The 17,538-nt window shown below is 40.5% G+C and overlaps 2 protein-coding genes across 4 annotated transcripts in view; one reads left to right on the top strand and one right to left on the bottom strand.

Moving 5' to 3' along the window:
* Positions 1-6,881, bottom strand: part of CENPC (centromere protein C) — a 31,477-nt gene extending 24,596 nt beyond the window's left edge. Inside the window, exons 1-8 of one of the 3 annotated variants that reach the window (XM_054824531.1) lie at positions 6,707-6,881; positions 4,978-5,024; positions 4,024-4,085; positions 3,601-3,698; positions 2,445-2,535; positions 2,113-2,332; positions 991-1,185; positions 56-435 (exon numbers count right to left, since the gene is read on the bottom strand). In XM_054824531.1, coding sequence (XP_054680506.1) covers positions 56-435; positions 991-1,185; positions 2,113-2,332; positions 2,445-2,535; positions 3,601-3,698; positions 4,024-4,085; positions 4,978-5,024; positions 6,707-6,721 — 1,108 coding nt within the window. In that variant the 5' untranslated portion in view covers positions 6,722-6,881. The remainder of the gene's footprint in view (positions 1-55; positions 436-990; positions 1,186-2,112; positions 2,333-2,444; positions 2,536-3,600; positions 3,699-4,023; positions 4,086-4,977; positions 5,025-6,706) is intronic. The other 2 variants (XM_054824532.1, XM_054824533.1) reach the window with 2 other exon arrangements.
* A 1,570-nt stretch (positions 6,882-8,451) lies between these two features.
* On the top strand, positions 8,452-16,467 carry STAP1 (signal transducing adaptor family member 1). Its single transcript, XM_054824681.1, has 8 exons — positions 8,452-8,671; positions 11,096-11,167; positions 11,843-11,956; positions 12,654-12,710; positions 13,563-13,723; positions 14,359-14,487; positions 15,151-15,220; positions 16,026-16,467. Exons 1-8 carry the CDS (start codon positions 8,534-8,536, stop codon positions 16,134-16,136), a joined length of 852 nt encoding a protein of 283 aa, XP_054680656.1. The 5' UTR covers positions 8,452-8,533; the 3' UTR covers positions 16,137-16,467.
* The last annotated feature ends 1,071 nt before the right edge of the window (positions 16,468-17,538 follow it).

Genomic DNA, 17,538 nt, shown 5'->3' with positions numbered 1-17,538 from the left:
CCACCACAAAAAAACCCAGTAATATGACCTGGAAGGAGATGTATGAAGACCTTACCCATACGAGTACTGTTTTGGCTTTGAGATTTAAGGACCTTTCCTTCAGTGTTAGAGACTGGATCTGATTTTGATGTTCCTTTGAAGTCATGTACTCTAATGTCCAAATCACCCATTTTCTTTTTAGTAAGTGCTTCAACCTGTACTTTTCTGTCCTTGCCTTTCTTATTCTCTGTCTTCTCCTTTTCAGAAGGCTGAGATTTAGAAACAGGAGTTGCAGAGCCATCTTTTTTTGATTTTTTGTTCTTACGGGGTATTGAAAACCAAGAATTAAAAGATACACCATCCGATTCATCAATTAAAAATTCACATTCATTTTCTATTTCTGTATCTTGATCTTTCCCAGGACGTGGTGATGGCGGTGATATTGAGGTTGAGTACCTAAAGAAAGGAAGGACAAAGTATTCACATCATTTTGGGGGAAAAAAATTTACTTTCAATTTTGCAAATCTAGTGGTGACTCCAGAACACCTAAACACGCTACAATACATTCCTCGGAACAATTATTATAAAGTTCATCATTCATTGCCCTTTAGCTTCCAAAAAGAGCACAAGACCTGCTTCTCCTTGCTTTGGCCTCATATTCACACCTCATTATCCATATTAGTTCTGAAAAAACCTGCTTGATGTCTGCTAACTTCAGAATCACATAAGGTTTTCCTGAATCATCCAACCTACTTTCCAAAACATCTCAGGCTCAATCTGAAACGCTATTCAACAGCTACATACTATTTTACTGGCAACAGCACTGTTAAATCCTAACAGCACTTAGCTTTGAAACAATTATTAAAACTCAAGTGGGATTTTTCAGTAATGTTGGACTATCCCAAAACATTCTCCAAGACCATGTTTATAGATAAAAGGATGTTGCTCCAGTACTCAGGACTGGGTTATTTTACTAGCAAATTATGTTTCATATTAAGCCTCAAAACAAACCTTTTTCCAGATGTTCCTGTTGCTACGGCTGCTAAGATGACTGAAGAGAAAGACTTCTCTTTCTGTACAGAAGACGTAGCAATACGTTCTGTTCCTTGCACGAGAACAACCTGCTCATCTCTCCCAGTCTGAAGTCCTTCCAAATTTTCAACTTCCACGTGGCTCTTCACTGCATTTTGGTCATCAAAATGTAATCTATGTATGAGAAACAGCATTCCAATATGATGCTAGAAATCCTGAGCACACATTAAAGTATCGTGTAGATGGACAGATGCTCTCATCTTCTCCTGCTGACAGCATCTCACTTCTTATGAATGAGCTTCCATCTGACAATTTGCTGAAACCCAGGCTAGCAGCGCTACTTCCCAGCATAGTAGCAAGTGTCCAAATCAATGAGACAACATGGGGTGAGCTTGTGACTCGATCAAGGTGAGGGCTGCTCAGCAAGACAAATTCCTAATTTTAGGAGCATGTGCTTCAGAAATTGTCATGTTCCCTAGACCCTAGGTGCATTCTCTTCCCAATGTCACTCCATCAATGGGAGTCAATAGGATCAGTGTCAGTTCCTCTCGATGATCTACCCTGGAGATTCAGTCCTCCAGGAAAGCAGAACCATGGCTGGGACCACTGGCCACTATTGTGGCTGTGCTTCAAATTTTCCAAAGAGGGGAGAATGATCCCAACTGAAGTTGTTCTACTTTGTATAAAACATCTGTATATTCAGAGTGAGAGGAACGATGAGTGCTCATCTCTGCTTTAACAAAATTTTGGTTAACTTTTAAGGTCAACACTGTCAATAGTCTAGACTTTTTCAGTGAATCCTATCTGAGAAGCTGATAATTTGGAGCACTTGCCTGTGAAAAAGGAGTTCAAATCTATCCTGACAGGCTTCCTGCACTTGGGTATGGCACTTTTGGAAATTAACCCTTATCACCAGAGTATTTAATAAAAAAACAATTCTCCCCTTTCTAAACCCAAATATGGAAATTTTCTAAAAAGCTTAGAATTATATTTTATGAGTTCAAAATTCAAACTCATAAGTGACTGAAACCACCGTTTTAATTTACCCTAAGGGGTGGGGCCGGGGAGCATAACACCACTGCCACATTTAGCTCTACTTACGTATGTACAGGAGAACTTTTTGCTTCCTCCACAAGAAGAGGTGATCCAACAGACCCATAACCATCCTCAGGGTCCGAAGACATAGCAGGACTTTTGCATAGTGCTTCAACATCTTTTAATATATTATTTGTTTCTCTTTTAGACACAGGAGACTTTGGATTTTTAGAATCAGCTACGTAATCACATATTGCAGGCTTCAGGGGTGATTCATGTGACCATCCTGCCATATATATATATAGAATAGGTTAAATTCTTCTACTCAAAACCTTACAAAATCCCAAGAAAAAGTTACCACCCCAAAAAAAAATAAATTCAATAATAGTGCTACCAACCTCTGCTGCTGACTGTTTTTAGTGGTGATGCAGGTAAGGACTCTGCAGAATTACAGGCTCTTTTCACAGAGTTAGTTAACCCTGCCTTTGACTGTCATAGTCAATAACAAAATAATGAGACAAAGTAAAATATTTGATAAAGTAACAGTATTTTGACAGGAATATAAATTTCTACAGAACACAATATAATTTCCTTCCCTTAATTTTTACTCATTTGAAGCACAGTTCTACTTTAACTAAACACTTCAATTTTCTATCATGTAAGACTTTATAAAACTTAACTGTAAATTTCAAACAACAGGTAAAACAGTGTGTATGCTGAAAATGAATTTGCAGCTTTGAACAGACATCCTGCTAGTCCACAGCCAAGCAATTTACTCTTTTCATCAGAATGAATTTAAACAATTTAATTCACCTTAAGTCACGCTGAGGTTTTGCAAAAATTTGCAAAAAACCCAGTATTCTAACATCAGACTAAAGTAAACAAACACCATTATAAAGGATGCTTGTTCTCAACACTGCCATTAGTAGAATATCCTATTTTTACAAAAAACTACTAGAATCAAAATATTAAAACTAGATATACAAACTAGATTATTGCTATCATTCTGTCAGCACGTTAACAAGTCCTTCACCTTGCTTCTAATCTTCAACAAATTTACAGATATACAAAGTTATTGTACCAATAACTGTTTATCAGGAGTTGGCAAGCAGCTTTTATACAAGAATCATCTTTCAATTGTACTAGCCATCAGATAGCTAAGAAACATGTCCATATACCTGGCAAAGTGACTGAAACCAATCCCAATGGAGTCCAAGATAATCATACCCACCCCCAGTTACAATGCAGCGTGCTACAACTCAGAAATTTAACTATCCCAAACAAAAAGCTGAAAAAGCTTTCGTCAGCAAAAACCCAGGAAAATAAGCTATTAAATAAATCTTGTTATAGAATATTTACTATTAGATCACAACAAACTAAGAAAAAAAACATTACCAACAACTATTACAAAAGGTTAAATTATAACCTATATACTAATACATATGGCACTTATTCATTCAACACTCATACAGAACTAAATCCTACAGAACTAAACTTGTACCAAAGTGAAACTGTACCCACTGCTGCGTTGTGACACTGCTGTAACTAACTTACCCTTTGGCTCTGTACTGAAGTTCCCTTCTCATTTCTGACAATTAGGGTTGAGCCATGGGTTGCACTTGGAGAGCTTATTGTAAGATCACTATCACAACCTATAAAGAAAAAACTATAAATAAGGGATTCTTGGAATTGTCCAGGTTTCACTTATTTTAACAAGTTGCTAAGGCTCATTTAGGTCACACAAATCCAAACAAGAAAGAAACCAGCTTCTTGGGAAAAAGATTACCTTTATAAAACAGCTAAGACACAATTTTAAGCTGCTAGGAAGAGGGTGCTTTTAAAGACTGAAAGACATTATTTTTATCCATTTTATTGCTATTTTTTATTGCTATTTATTTACCACTAAACATAATACCAGGAAATAAATTATTTTTTCTTTAACCAGCAAATTAAGCAAAACACCAAATAAAAGCTTACTTTCAAAACAATCCTGTATGAGTTTCAGTACGTTTTGACCTGGCTGTACATCAATCTTCTTTCTAGAAAGAAGAGGGGGAAAAAAATATTTTCAGACAAAAATATTAAATGTTCCTATCCCAGCAATATAAAAAGCAGGAAAGTTCTTACTACTTAATATTTTAGATTATTATTTCACTAGTCCCAACTTTAATATATTTTACCTACCATTTCCACACACAGATATCTACAAAGAAACTTTGTCTAAATAAGGATTCCAGGAGAAAAAGTCCCACTGCCACAGAATATGATGAGAATGAAGAAATCTCTCTACATAAAAGAAAATATACAACTACTGCAACAGCCCTCAGGTAAAAGGGCTTTGGGATGAATAGAGAGTCTCGCTTGAAATAAATAATTCTAAAAAATCAGTCCTCAAGTAACGTTGCCTGCCCAGTGATCCAGTCTCAGCAGACCCAGAAATAAAATGTGTAGGTTGCAAATCTATCCCTTCCTACAAGGACTCCCCCTCTGCTTCTCTTTCTACCACTTACCCACAGTTATTCTGTGCTTCTACAAAAGTTTCAGTGGCAAGAATTGGCCTGAGGTATCAAATCCGTAAGCAAGTGAACAGCTGGGCTGCTTGGACTACTATTTCAAACCTCCCCAGCACAAATGAAAATGGCAATCCATGTTGATCAAAACCAAAGTAACAAGAGAAAAGCTGTGGAGTATTTCTCCCATAATGATTATTATAAGCCTTTAAAAACAAGTAATTTAGTAGATTTGGTAAGCTCATGAAATGCATGTCTAAAAATGGATTCCAGTAACAAAAAGCTTGCATCATATGGGAAACATCATATGATCAGTTTAATAAGATACACCCAATAGTTTTGACATTAAGCTCTCGGACAAAAATCAACATAAGTTTTCCAAACAATCATATCTAAGAATAAAATTTTAAATGTAAATTACCTTCCTCCATGGCAGAATCTTGCTCTGTAGTCTTTTTTAAAGTGATTCTGTAAAGAAATAAGAATCAATTTTTACTAGGCATGGTGACACTCGACAGAAAAACAAATAAGTGACCAACCTCCTGTTTCTCATGTAAGCAAGTTTCAAGGATTCTTTATCCATCTGAAACTAATAGGAGTTACTGCAGCCTTGTTCTTCTTAGAACACCACAGTACCTACAAACCGTGTAACAACTGCCAGAAATTCAGCTTTCCTCAAAAACAATCACGCATCTGTTGCATTTAAAAATCAGAGAAACTTACAGGAGACTTACATGACAGAAATCACAGAGAATCTAAGGATTTAGTTAATATTTCTGTGATGACTACAGAAATAATATTTTAAGTAAGGAAAAGGAATGAACTACCCCACAAAGCAAGCTAGGATATAACCTTACAACACATCCGCTGCTCTGTGAGAGCTGCTCACATGGAGATTCTCACCTGTGTTTATCACAGGCAAGACCACATTGACAGGCAGTGAGAGCACATCAGCTGTTCCATGGTAAAACTCAAGTCTCAATCAACTCCCAGCACTCCTTCGAATAGCAGACATGACTCCAGTCATCTATTACCACAACTATAGTAATATTTCAAATATCTATATTATCAGCATTGCTTTCTATGCCAAAGTATACTGAGCTGGGAACAGGCAAAGACTGTAAAGGATAAAAACAGGAAGGAAGGGCAAGGCAAGAAAAATTAAAGAGCTAAGCAGAGCGCACTTTTTCACCAATGTGACAAGAAAATGTCTCAAAAAAATCTAAATGCTTAGCTGAAAAACAATTATGACTTCTTCTTTTGTGTAAACTGGAATAGAGTATATGTGCAGTGTGAAGATTATCTAGTCCAAATACCACAGAATTCAGCACATTTTTCCTAAGTTTGCCATACTGACATTATTTTGCACTCCTTTGTGATTCCTCTTTGGATATTACTTCCGGTAATAAAAATAACCAAAATCACATAAGGATTTATTCCACTGCAAATTTTCAACATCAGCTTAAAATGGCAGAAAGAAACTCTAGGTCACACAGGAAAATGACTGACCAAAAGTCATCACTTCAGAAACAGTGCAGAACCATGCTCCACAGCAAATCAGTCACTCAGGCTTAAACTTCTTCCCCTTGTAGCAGAGTGCAGTATAACCAATTGGCAAGCAACCTTTCATATAAGAAAATGAAAAATTCCTGTAACGGATCTAAAAGAGCTTTTAACAGTTTAATTATTGTTATGTTCATACCCCGCTATACATAAAGAGCTTTTAAAACTTAAGCTCCCCGTGTACCTCTGACAGAGGACGGTAGAAGGAGGATGAGTACGGCAAGAGTCGCTGTTTCTTTACACGCTAACCCGAGAAAGGAAGATCTCCAGAGACGAGCGACAGGCGCAGCTGCAGGCAGCCTAAGGGAAACGGGGCTCCCAACAGACAAGCTCTCAGAGCAAAAGTGCTTCCGCCAGCAACCGAGGCCGAGAGGGAGGGCAGAGTCCCTCTCAGGGGGAAGCGGGGGACCCCCAGCGCCTCACCGCGCCGTCAGGGGTGCAAGGATGGCCCGTGGGCCCGCTCGCTCCTCAGGCGCGCCGTGAGGAGAGGGCCGCGCCCCAGCTGTTTCGGAAGGGAACAGCAGCTGCCCTCAACACACCCCTTCCCCCCTCCTCCCGCCTCTTCCCCCGCGCCCGCGGTCTCTCACCAAGGCCTCCGCCATCCCGGGCCGCCGCGACGAGGACGAAGACACCCCGGCCGCGGGACCCGGCCGCGCCGTCGCCCCCACGCCCCCCCCTCCCCCCACCGCTTTCAAACCTCGGGCGCCTTCCCGCTGCGCGCGCGTAGCGGCGACAGGCAGCGCACCGGCCACGCCCCCTTGCCCCATTGGTCGGCGGCCGCCGCGCGCCAACGAGGGCGATTGCTTTGCCGCGCGCCCACACCGCGGGCCGTTGTTGCGCCTGCGCAGGAGGCAGCGGCTCTTCCGCTCCGCCCCCGGCCTCCTCACCGCCTCAGAGAAGGCCGCGTTCACCCAGGAGAGGTGGTGGGCGGCAGCACCCGTTCTTTTTTCCCCTCCTGGGAAAAGCCACTTCAAATCCTCGGGTTTCTAAACGCTACAAAACATCTACAGTCACCACAGGAGAGTGCAAGTTTTTTGTTTAAAACATTAGCGAAGAACTCGACAATGAGTGAAAACAACTGCTTGAGAACATCGTGCAACAATATCTTACAGTATCTGCAAAAGACAGCCAAAAATATAATTTTAAATTATGCTTTTTATCACACACAAGCAGTGGACTAAGTGCTGGCTCAGCAGCAGCAGCCTTGCTAAGCAAAAGTGCAGGCACCCATGTTCATTAGCTTTTCTGCAACATTCAACAGTAAAGTTGAATTCTGCCATTTAAACACGATCAACAGACAACATGTACAAAAATCTGAAAATGAGCCAAAATCTGAGAACATGTACTCATGTTTAGAGATGACATGGAGAATTTACTTTCACACATAAACCCCTCTTCTGGTAGGGTTGGTTGTCAGCTATCTGATGTGTCAATAGATCACCTTACGGGCTAATTATGTACTCATCTCACACCTACATACAGCTGAGGAACGGAAGAGGCCATGGAGATGTTCAGTAAAAAACAAGCTTGCTTTTTTTTTTTTTAAATAAAGTTTGCTATGTCTTTAGTAGCAACCAGCATCAAAACACCAATTCTTGTCATCCCTGTTCTTTGTGACTGCTAAGGGCAAGGTCAGAAACCAAGTTAAACATCATGGTTCTTTGAAATTGATGGAAATTTCACCCCTCATTTCATAAGGACCAACATGTTGTTCCTGAATTACCAACTCCCTTCACAATTTCTTTAAAGGCTTTGATATGTTAGCTCTTTCACAATGAAAGTCTTCTTCCGACATGCACATTGCGAAGTTGATTTATCCTTGCCGGTTATAAACAACCATAGGTACATTTATTTCCAATATTACTTTTAGTGTCCTGTAACCTCCCTAGCCATTTGCTAAAGAAAGTTCAACTCTGATAGTCTCAAAATTAATCCACGCTCCCATTCCAATGAAAAATTTAAATATTTTTTCAGAGGCAGCTGAGAGCAGTCTCCCCCCAGCAGCAGCCCACGAAAAGCCCAGCGCTGTAAGCCATAAAAAGCAAGCTTTTCCACCATGACCTTCAGGTGACACCCACCACAGCAATGATGCACTTTATACCAGCATGCTCATCATTTGAATGTCTCCCCTCGAGCAAACCCAAGGAGCACACTCTAAAGGAAAAGATCCTTTTAATCCATTTCAGTCTAGTTCCTCCCATGATCATATACCAAGCAAAGAGTCAGTGGCGTGCGCTGACCTAAAAGCAAGTACGGAGACTTCCTCTTCGAGGTGCAGCTTTTCCCCCCCTTTTACCAAGGCGAGTTCTCTGGCTGAGGCTGATCAGAGCAGACTGATAAAAACAGGAGTGGGGCGGAGGGGAAGGAGCACAGCAACAGAGGATATCCAGATATCCCACTGAGATATCCAAAGGATGCTGAGAGGCATTAGCGAACAGCCCGAGGAAACTCCTCAGCCAGCCCCTCGGCGAATCTTCCAGGAGAGGCAGAGGATTACCGGTCTGCCTTTGTACTTCCAAAGTTACCTGTCTGTCCGGCACTCAAGATGCCAGGTAAGGCACACAGTCCTGGGAGGTGGATGTGTTGAAATATTTCTTAAAAAACTTATTGCCAGGAGCTACAGGTCAGGGGGACAGGGGAAATGTTTCTCAGCACTGGCTGACACAAACAGTTGCACTGAAATAATGCTATGTAGTTATTTCTGTTCATATTACTTGTGGGGGGAAAGTAAAATAAATTATGTAAGGTAGCCATCAATATCTCCAGGATCCTATTATAATTTACTATTACCTACTAAAATGTGGATTGAGTTTGACTGATTTCATAGCTACCACTATGGTGAAAAGCTAATACGGTATTTTTTAATACCAAGAGTAAAGTTTGACATGGTTATATTGTTCTGACACATCCTCTGTTTACTGGAGAACAGTATCCATCCTGAAGTCTTCAGTGACATGCCACCTGGAGTATACATGAGAATCTCTACGTCTTTTTCTTGTTAGTAAGGGCTAATGATTTAACATCTGTGGACTAACTGGGAAAATAAGTGGGTTTTTTGACCCAACATAACTATTTAAGATGCAAATCTGTAAACGCCTACATGCTATGTTCAGAGCATGTCCCCAATGAAGCTGATTGCCCTTTTTTAGTGCTTGATAATGACAATCCCTGTACTTAGGGTTACAAAGTTGTTTTTACCCTACCTACACTCACATCTCTGTAGATGCAGAAGCACAGAGTAGAGAAAATGAGAGTCATGTAGTACTAAAGGTAGATACAATCAAAAGACCAAAATAGCATAGTGGTTCACAAACACAGGAACAACCAGGTACCACAGAAAACAGGAACTCCAAGAAACAAAAAGTAGACTAATAATCTTATTATAAATTCTTCTGCAGCACTAGAAATTATTCAATGCACTGCTTTGTTATATCTAGCAGAACACCTGCAAGTTTAATAAAGCTCCCTGTTACATTATTTATATCCTTTTATGTAAAACCTTTTTTTTCCCCCATGAACAATTCTTCCTTCTGAAACTCAGAAACTGCCATACTGGAGTAACAAAAACTAACAGGGCAGTGCAATAATATGCAGCTGATCTGAAGAGACTTATATTGGACTGATGAGGAGGATTATCACTTTTGAGAGACCAGACGCCTAAGAGAAAAACATATTCATGGCTGTGAAACAACGAATGCTCCTGGGAACTACTATAACTACATTTTCATAGAGCAGAAAGCCCAGTTCATAAGGTGCAGTTCAAAAATTTCCCATGACATCCAGCCCCATACTGCAGCAAGCATTCACAGCTTTCCTTAACTTGCCAGGGACAGATGGTTTAACGAGGACATTTACCTTAACACAACGCTGCAGTGCTCAGAGGTTGGGGTCCAGAGGCTGAATACTATTTGACATAAACCACCAGAAAGACTAGTTAGGAGCTAGCAGGGTAAGGAGCAAGGATCACTCTCAGGATACTCTAGGGAACGTTGCTCACCCTGATTTGTATCATCTATCAGACTTTACAAGTTATTTCTTTTTCTCAATTGTTGTGACTGTGTTTTACGCCCCCACCTCAAAAAAAAAAGCAACCAAAAACCCCACACATAGACAAAAAAAGCACACAAACCAAAACAAAACCCAAACAACAAACACACAACAGGTAAGTAAACTGAAAACTAGAACAGAGTTTCTGTTTTACAGAAGTTGCCTTCCCAGTTCAGTGTCCCATAACAGCGATAGTTTTCAGGGTATCAAAAGCACATGAAAACAGAAAACACTTTCCCATCACTCTGGCATGACTGCATTAGGGAACAGTTAGAAGAGTCAGACAATTGTATTTACCTTGGCGGGGTATTGATTTACGAACACTACTACACATAATTTAAAGACAAAGGATGTAAAATACCACTTCAGATGCAAGTCCAGTTAGTAGGTCGGACTACCGTCAAGCTCCATTATCTTCTCTCTGTACTAAGTAAACTGGCAGGATCAAAATTCAATGCAAATAGATACTTCAAGAGAATGGTTTTCAGAAGATTAGATTCTTTACACATGTTCATCTCACACTATTTTCCACTTGTATGCCTTTTAGGGAGAGCAAAATTTTAAAGTGGCATTTAAAATATATTTTCCTTCCATTAAATACACCCTTTAAATTGTTTGACAAATTGCTGACAAATGTTTAACATTTAAATTAGTTAAAAGTAAAGTTTTCTAATTCCATGCCAGATTAGGATATTAGAAAACAAAGCCTAGAGCCTATATATCTTTTTGCCTGTAAAGAATTATTTACTGAACTTTTTTTTGCATAAACTGCCTGCAAAGTACATACTTGCTCTTTAACAGTCTTTAAAAAAACCTGAAAACTAACACATGACAGCACAATTTTTTCTTAGCAGTTCTTTCACTTTTAGCATTTTGTGGGAACTAAAAAAGATCATCTTCACAAACTAACACTTCCTCCTTCCCAACAGGAATTTAGAGTATATTGGACAGAACTCAGAGGAACTATGCTCTTCTTTTATGATGATAAGAAAGCCCTAACAGTAAGTAATGTGCTGTCTTTGTAACTACCCATCTGATTAAGTGCATCTCTTATTTTCATCAAGTAATCCTTATGTACTCCAGACACCTCTTGCCACCCTGTCCTCTCTCATTTGCATAGTCCAAAAAAATAGTACTGAACATTGGAACAGAAAGGCTGAGATCAAAAAAAGCCAGAGTGAAACAAACTATAGCATATTAATTTGCCTCATTAAAACAAAAAAGGAGTATTTTTTTGGCACCTGAGCTACAAATGTATCCATGTTGCTCCATAATTTTACCGAGTGCGTTTTCCTCAGCTCTGCACAATGGTAAAATTATCGTGTGTAACATGACTTTATGCAGCTGAGGAAAAAGTGCTTGGTATTATTATGGTGTACGCTGGCTAAAGGTTTAGTTCAAGTCACAAAGCAAATACTCAGGGAGGTTTTGTGGATTTAATCTATTTGTGATTATGAAGATTAGGATGGGAAAAATCCAGAAGGTATGCTGTTGGTGAAAAGAACTTCTGTAAGCAGAAGCAAAGTTTTAGCATGTCTGTCAGTTAAACTTAACCCAAGTTCTAGCAAAAAAAAAAAGTTTCAATCTATTTTCTTCTAAACAAATTCCTTTGGAGACCAGCTATATTTTTGGTGAAAATTACAACTTGTGCTGTTTATCTTTTCCCCTCTCCTTAGTACTCACAGAAATCAGATATATCAGCTTTGATCTCAGCAACCAATGTTTATCCAGATGAAAATGGCTCTGCACAGTTCATCCTGATGCTGTCAAATGGCGAACTAGAACTGAAGGTAAAAAGAGGAAGGCTGTGATTTGTAAGCCACTTGGTACTTTACACCACATCCCACAGATATTCCAAGCTCTATTTTGGTGTGGGAGTAGAGCTGCCTTCTTGACATCGAAGCGTACGGCCTGCAGCCAGGCAGCACCAAAAGGCAGTACCAAAAGGCAGTCAGAGAGGGAGGGAGGGCAAAGGAACCAGGGAAACTCCCCCTTGAGGCATTAGCAGTTTTTCCTCAGGAGTACCTGGGAATATGAAACGAGCAAAGAATTGAACAAGAAAATATACAAGAGAAGCCAGGAAGTACCACACTGACAGGCCCACCTCACCTGTAAAACCAAGAAGGGGATAAAATATCTGACAACCCCACCGCTCAGAAGCCATACAGACTGTAGTGCTCAGGGACTATCTAGGTTTTATACTTGAGACTCACCTATGTCCTTAGCGTGGCCTTCTCCTTGGATCCACATAACCCTCTCCTTTTACTCCAATTATTTATTTTTTTTTTACCTTCCCACCTCTGTCCTGTCACTCTAATTGGAGTACTGGGGAAGTGCAGGGTTTCAGGGTGTGATGTAGTTTGGCAGGGAGCTCGTTTCCAGGCATGGGACTTCTAAAAGGGTGACAATTATTTGAGGCTTCCACATGAAATACCACTTTTTTTGTTGTTGTAGTTGTTCTTACACCGTCTTTTTCTGTTCTCTCAGGCTAATGACTGTGAATGTGGGAAAGAATGGAGGGGGTTTATTCTCACTGTTACAAAGGTATGGAAGAGCTTTATATATCACTTCATGTCAAAAGTGAGGGGATTTTGACTTCATGCATGCCAGAAGTTGGCTTCCACAGGCACAAAGCCTCATTTCTAAGGTGTTTGCACACTAAACTGTTGAGGGGTTGTGTTGTGGAGGTTTTTTGTTTTGTTTTTTTCTGAGGAGAGCAAAATTCAGGCTGATTTAACCCCAGCTCATCCGCAATACATGCTCTGCCATGGTACCTAGTCAGAGACAGTTCCCAATACACTGCTGCCCAGGAAGGAAAGACTTCTAGCACAAGTCCATCCCCTGCAGCTGTGAAAAAGGAAGAAGTGGCCAAACTGCACAGCTGAGAGAACCCCTCAGCCTTGTGTTTTATTCTACTGTTCTTCTTAGATAAATACACTTTGAAAATAGCAAGACCCTCTTTGATAATGACCAGTGGAAAAATAAATTGTTTGTTCACAAATGACTTTACATTGGCCTGACTGAATCACTTAAAAAGCTGAGGATGGCTGAAATAAGTTAAATTACATTTACACAGCCTTTTGCAGTACAGCAACTGCAAAATATTGTTGTGGATTCTTACATCATTCCTACTTCTGTCAATGCACTTTTCTTCTGAATCAGGACCCAGATATCCTTATTTCACTATTCTAACAAAAAGACATGTGCAGCATTTTATTCAAAGCACAGGCATATCCAAACCTTCCAGATTATCACAGCTGCTTAAACCAAGCAGGTAAGAAAGATTCTGCACAGCAGCTGCGCTCAAAGATGAGCTGTGATGTGCACACAGAAACAATTGCTCACAATGTTTGTCCACTCTTTCATTTTCTTTTCAATTACGTTGTTCATTTTCAGCTGTCAGTTCCACCAGATGAATCATTACTACCTGGGCAACTTACAAGAATGCATGAAGTGCTAGAGAAGGAAAAGAAAAGAAGGATTACGCTTAACAACTGTTCCAGCACATCCTTGAACAGAAAAAGCCCTCCCAGCAGTACACTGACCGCTATGCCAGCGTAAGCTCTGACTGAACTATGCCAACTCCAACCTGACTATAGAGCCTTCCCTTCTTCTTTCAAAGTATTATTCCCATGCAGAGGTTCAAAATTCAGCTGTTGTACAAGGGTTGTATAATATTCAATGAACAAAATCTACCTTAAGGCCTTTATAGAGATTTCCTAAGGGAAAGATTACTCCTGCAGCTTTCCTACAATGCCTTTTGTTTTGAAAAGGCTGAGTGTAGTATATTACTATGCTTAAAAAACTTTTTAGAAAGCCACACATTGGGCTGATGTATCTGCCCTTCTGTGAAAATGCTGATTACCGTTGAAAAATTCAAGGTAAGTCCAGGTTACTCTTCTCACATTCTTTCCAAGGGTCCAGAAAGCATCATACCTATATGAAAGTTTCATTTTCTCTCTGAGAAAGCCAAAGCACCGCTGTCCCAAATTATGGTCCTATAGTAGCATTCATCAGCAAGAGTCCTTGAGACGTCATGCCTCTTGGCAGCCATAGCTAGTTACCCTGGATAAGGCTAGCATTGTGAAGAGGCGTTAGACTGGTAGACCGTGTCTCTTCATGCAGCTCAGAATGACGTGGCCTTGCCAGTGTAACTGGCTTTCATGCTGTTTCTCTCCTCCCTTCTGTGCAGGTGCTTCTATGCAGTATCTCGGCAAGAAGCGATACAGATGTTAGAAAAGAACCCATCGTGTGGGAATTTGATCCTGCGTCCCGGCAGTGACAGCAAGAACTACGCAATCACTATCCGACACAAGTTGGAGTAGGTTGATTCCACAATATATTATTCTGTTCTTAACTAGTATACACTGTATTAACAGCTGAATTTTTAATACCCAGAGTGGACATGTGAAACATATGCCTTGCCTTCAGGCTGTTTTGAGAAAGGCAAATGAGGCAGTAGGGGCAGGCCTGTGACTGATTTCTTGGCGCTCTCCTCCCCCAAAGCCAGTTAGATTAAACAAACAAGCAATAAAGATCAGCCAGCAAAAGCCCATTTCCTTGGGTAAATGAGCTACCCCTGTTTGTCATGAAACTGTACTCAGTTTAAGAAATCATCATGAAGAATGAAAATGGAACAAGCCATATCCCTTTGTAAAATGAAGAATGAAAAATGAAAGACATGAGTATATTCAAACAGTAACTTATTCTAAAATCAGACCACATTTCAACTGAATTACCATCTTTTAGCTTTTGCAGAGTTTCAGAACAAGAGGCATCCAAGTCACAAGGAATGACATTTGCAATCCTCAGTGTTTCTAAACTAAAACAGGGAAGAAAAACCCTGCCACACACCTTCAATAGGTTCTGGGGATACTACAAAGCACGACCATTGCTCCTGCAAAGGAGTTTGTAACGACAACAATATATCAAAAAGTATTTAACTTTGGGTGGCATATCAATATCAACTTTAATTTTCTTTCAGTCCCCCATGCTTAAAGCACTACAAAGTGATGTCCAAAGGAACAAGTTACATTATCGAATTGGAAAGATGGGTAAGTGAGCAATTCTCTTGCTGAAGATTCTTAAGCAGGTGTAAGAAATATCACTTTGCAGAAAATTAGAAAAGCTGTAGTAAATTCCTAACTATACTTTATGAGTCAAAGTTAAGTATGCGGAGAGTTCACCTCTTGTTAGTCCAACTAACCTAATCTCAAAGAACAAGTTATCTTTTAAGAACTACAAAAATAGAAAAAAGCTCTACATCAGCATCTTCTAACAAAAATAAAATCAAACAACTCACAAAACATCCAAGATGACTTAATTTTTTTTTTTCCAACTCAGGTTTCAGTACTAAGACTGAAAACAAAGCTGTCATTGCAGCTAGAGGAAGTTCAAAACACACTCTATGTAACTTTGAGAAATAAAACTAGCTTAGTTGAAGTGTGAGCGAGGCTGTATAGACCCTGTTATTTGGTTTTAAAGTTTTCTTCCACTTTTCTTTCTCATGGCCTGAGATACATTCTATTGGTTTGAAAAAGCATCTGCTGAAAGTGCACCAGCACGCATTGAAAGCGCAACAGTGCAGATAGCTATCTCTCTTTTGGTTTGTTTATTCATTTAATAGAAGGGAAGGACTTACATGTTCAAGGTTCAAAACATCACCATAGACCACAGAGGGCTGTCCTAGACCTCATTGCATCCAAACGCTGGACATAAATCTGGTATCAGTTGTTTGAGAAACATTGCTAGGGATCCCAGCCTGCCAGCATGTTTTTGAAAATGTATTCTCAACACACACGGCATGTTTTATTTGGTGGGGGTTTTTTTTGATTGTTTATTTTCATTTTGGTGAAACAGGTGATACTCCCAAGCCTTCAGGATGTTGTCAATTACTTTGTGACCGAAACCCGAGGGAGCCTGAAGCCGTTTGTCATACAGACACACACTGCAAAGGACCCAGGGTTCTGAAAGCAAGCTGGTTGCTGAAGGTGCGCACAGGAACAATCCTGTTAAAAGGAGGCAGGAGAAGCAGCATGGGAACTCTGCACTATTGAAGATAAACAGAAGGCATTCCCCAAAGTACTCTTTCTCAGTTTCTAGAGCACATCTGTTACCTCTAAACCAAGAATGTGATGCAGCTTCTCCCAGAAAAACTTCTGAGATTTGGGGAGGGCAAATAACCCAATTCCTGTAGAGGATTAAATGTGGAAAAAGAAGAAAAGAGTGGGAAAGAGAAGACACATTGCCCCTGCAAAATGCAATGGAAAAATATTGTATTGAAATTAGGCAGACAAGTGTTTGTGGGCTCAATTCTGTCACTGGCTCACAGTGCAATAAACGCTTTATGTTCAGAACTCCGTTTCTTGTCTGCTCACTTGTAACAGTATCAGTGCCATTTATGACATCCCACAGAGACAGCAGGGATGCCTCACCTCTGCTGGGACTTTGAGCACTGCCAGAGAGGTGCACAAGTCTGGGTAGCTTAAGACGGGGCTTCCTGGTTCTCTGCAAGGTCACGCAACCCTTACAGGACCTGGAACATCCCAAATAAAGTGGCTGGAGCATTTCCCATGTTATGCAACCAAGGGAGGGTATAAATTCAAGCAAACTGAGATATCTCCTGCCCAGCTGAACATTCCCACCACTTCTACATGCGAGCAGGGCCATTCATCAAACCCTGCTGTGGGCTACTTCAGGAAACGAACGAAAATTACTTGCTGTCCCCGTTGGTTAAGCTCTCTGAACTACCTTCTTCATGGGCTGAGACAAGCCCCACTGAGTGCAAAAAGAGGACAAGACTGAACAGCTGGTAATGAGGGAAGGCAGCAGGGCATGTGAAAGCCCTGCTGATCATACCAAACACCAAGCCTCAGGCACAGCATCCATCTTCTTGGAAACTGGGGATCCAGCCTTCAAAACAAACAAGCGATCAGCAGCAAGATCCAAATTTAGTATTAAGTTCTGTCAGGCAGCTGGACTGAATAAAGTGCTTACAGGTTGAGTACCCACTGCTGAGTTACACTCCTTCATAGTTAGTGGAGATAACTAGCCCAGAGCCTGTCTTTTTCCCTTCAGAAAACCCCCAACCAAATAAACCACACCTCTTCTCTGACAGTGGTGGGGGAGCATTCATACAGCTCAGCTGAGGACAGCTATGATCTAGGTACCAGAGCAGCTGGCACCTCCAGTGCATGCACAGGGAGTGCTCTAGGTAGTGTTGCTCTTATTTCCAGATTGATCATCATGTTCCTTTGACATCAGCTGGGAATCACAAAGCAATTACTACTTGTTTCAAGGATTATGGAAGCCAGTGAAGACTTGGGAAGGTTATTTTAAAAGAATGCCCATGTGTTTCTAAATAATAGGTTAT

Source organism: Grus americana, chromosome 4, assembly GCF_028858705.1.
Source record: "Grus americana isolate bGruAme1 chromosome 4, bGruAme1.mat, whole genome shotgun sequence".
NCBI lineage: Eukaryota > Metazoa > Chordata > Aves > Gruiformes > Gruidae > Grus > Grus americana.
This window is presented reverse-complemented; position numbering and strand designations above follow the sequence as displayed.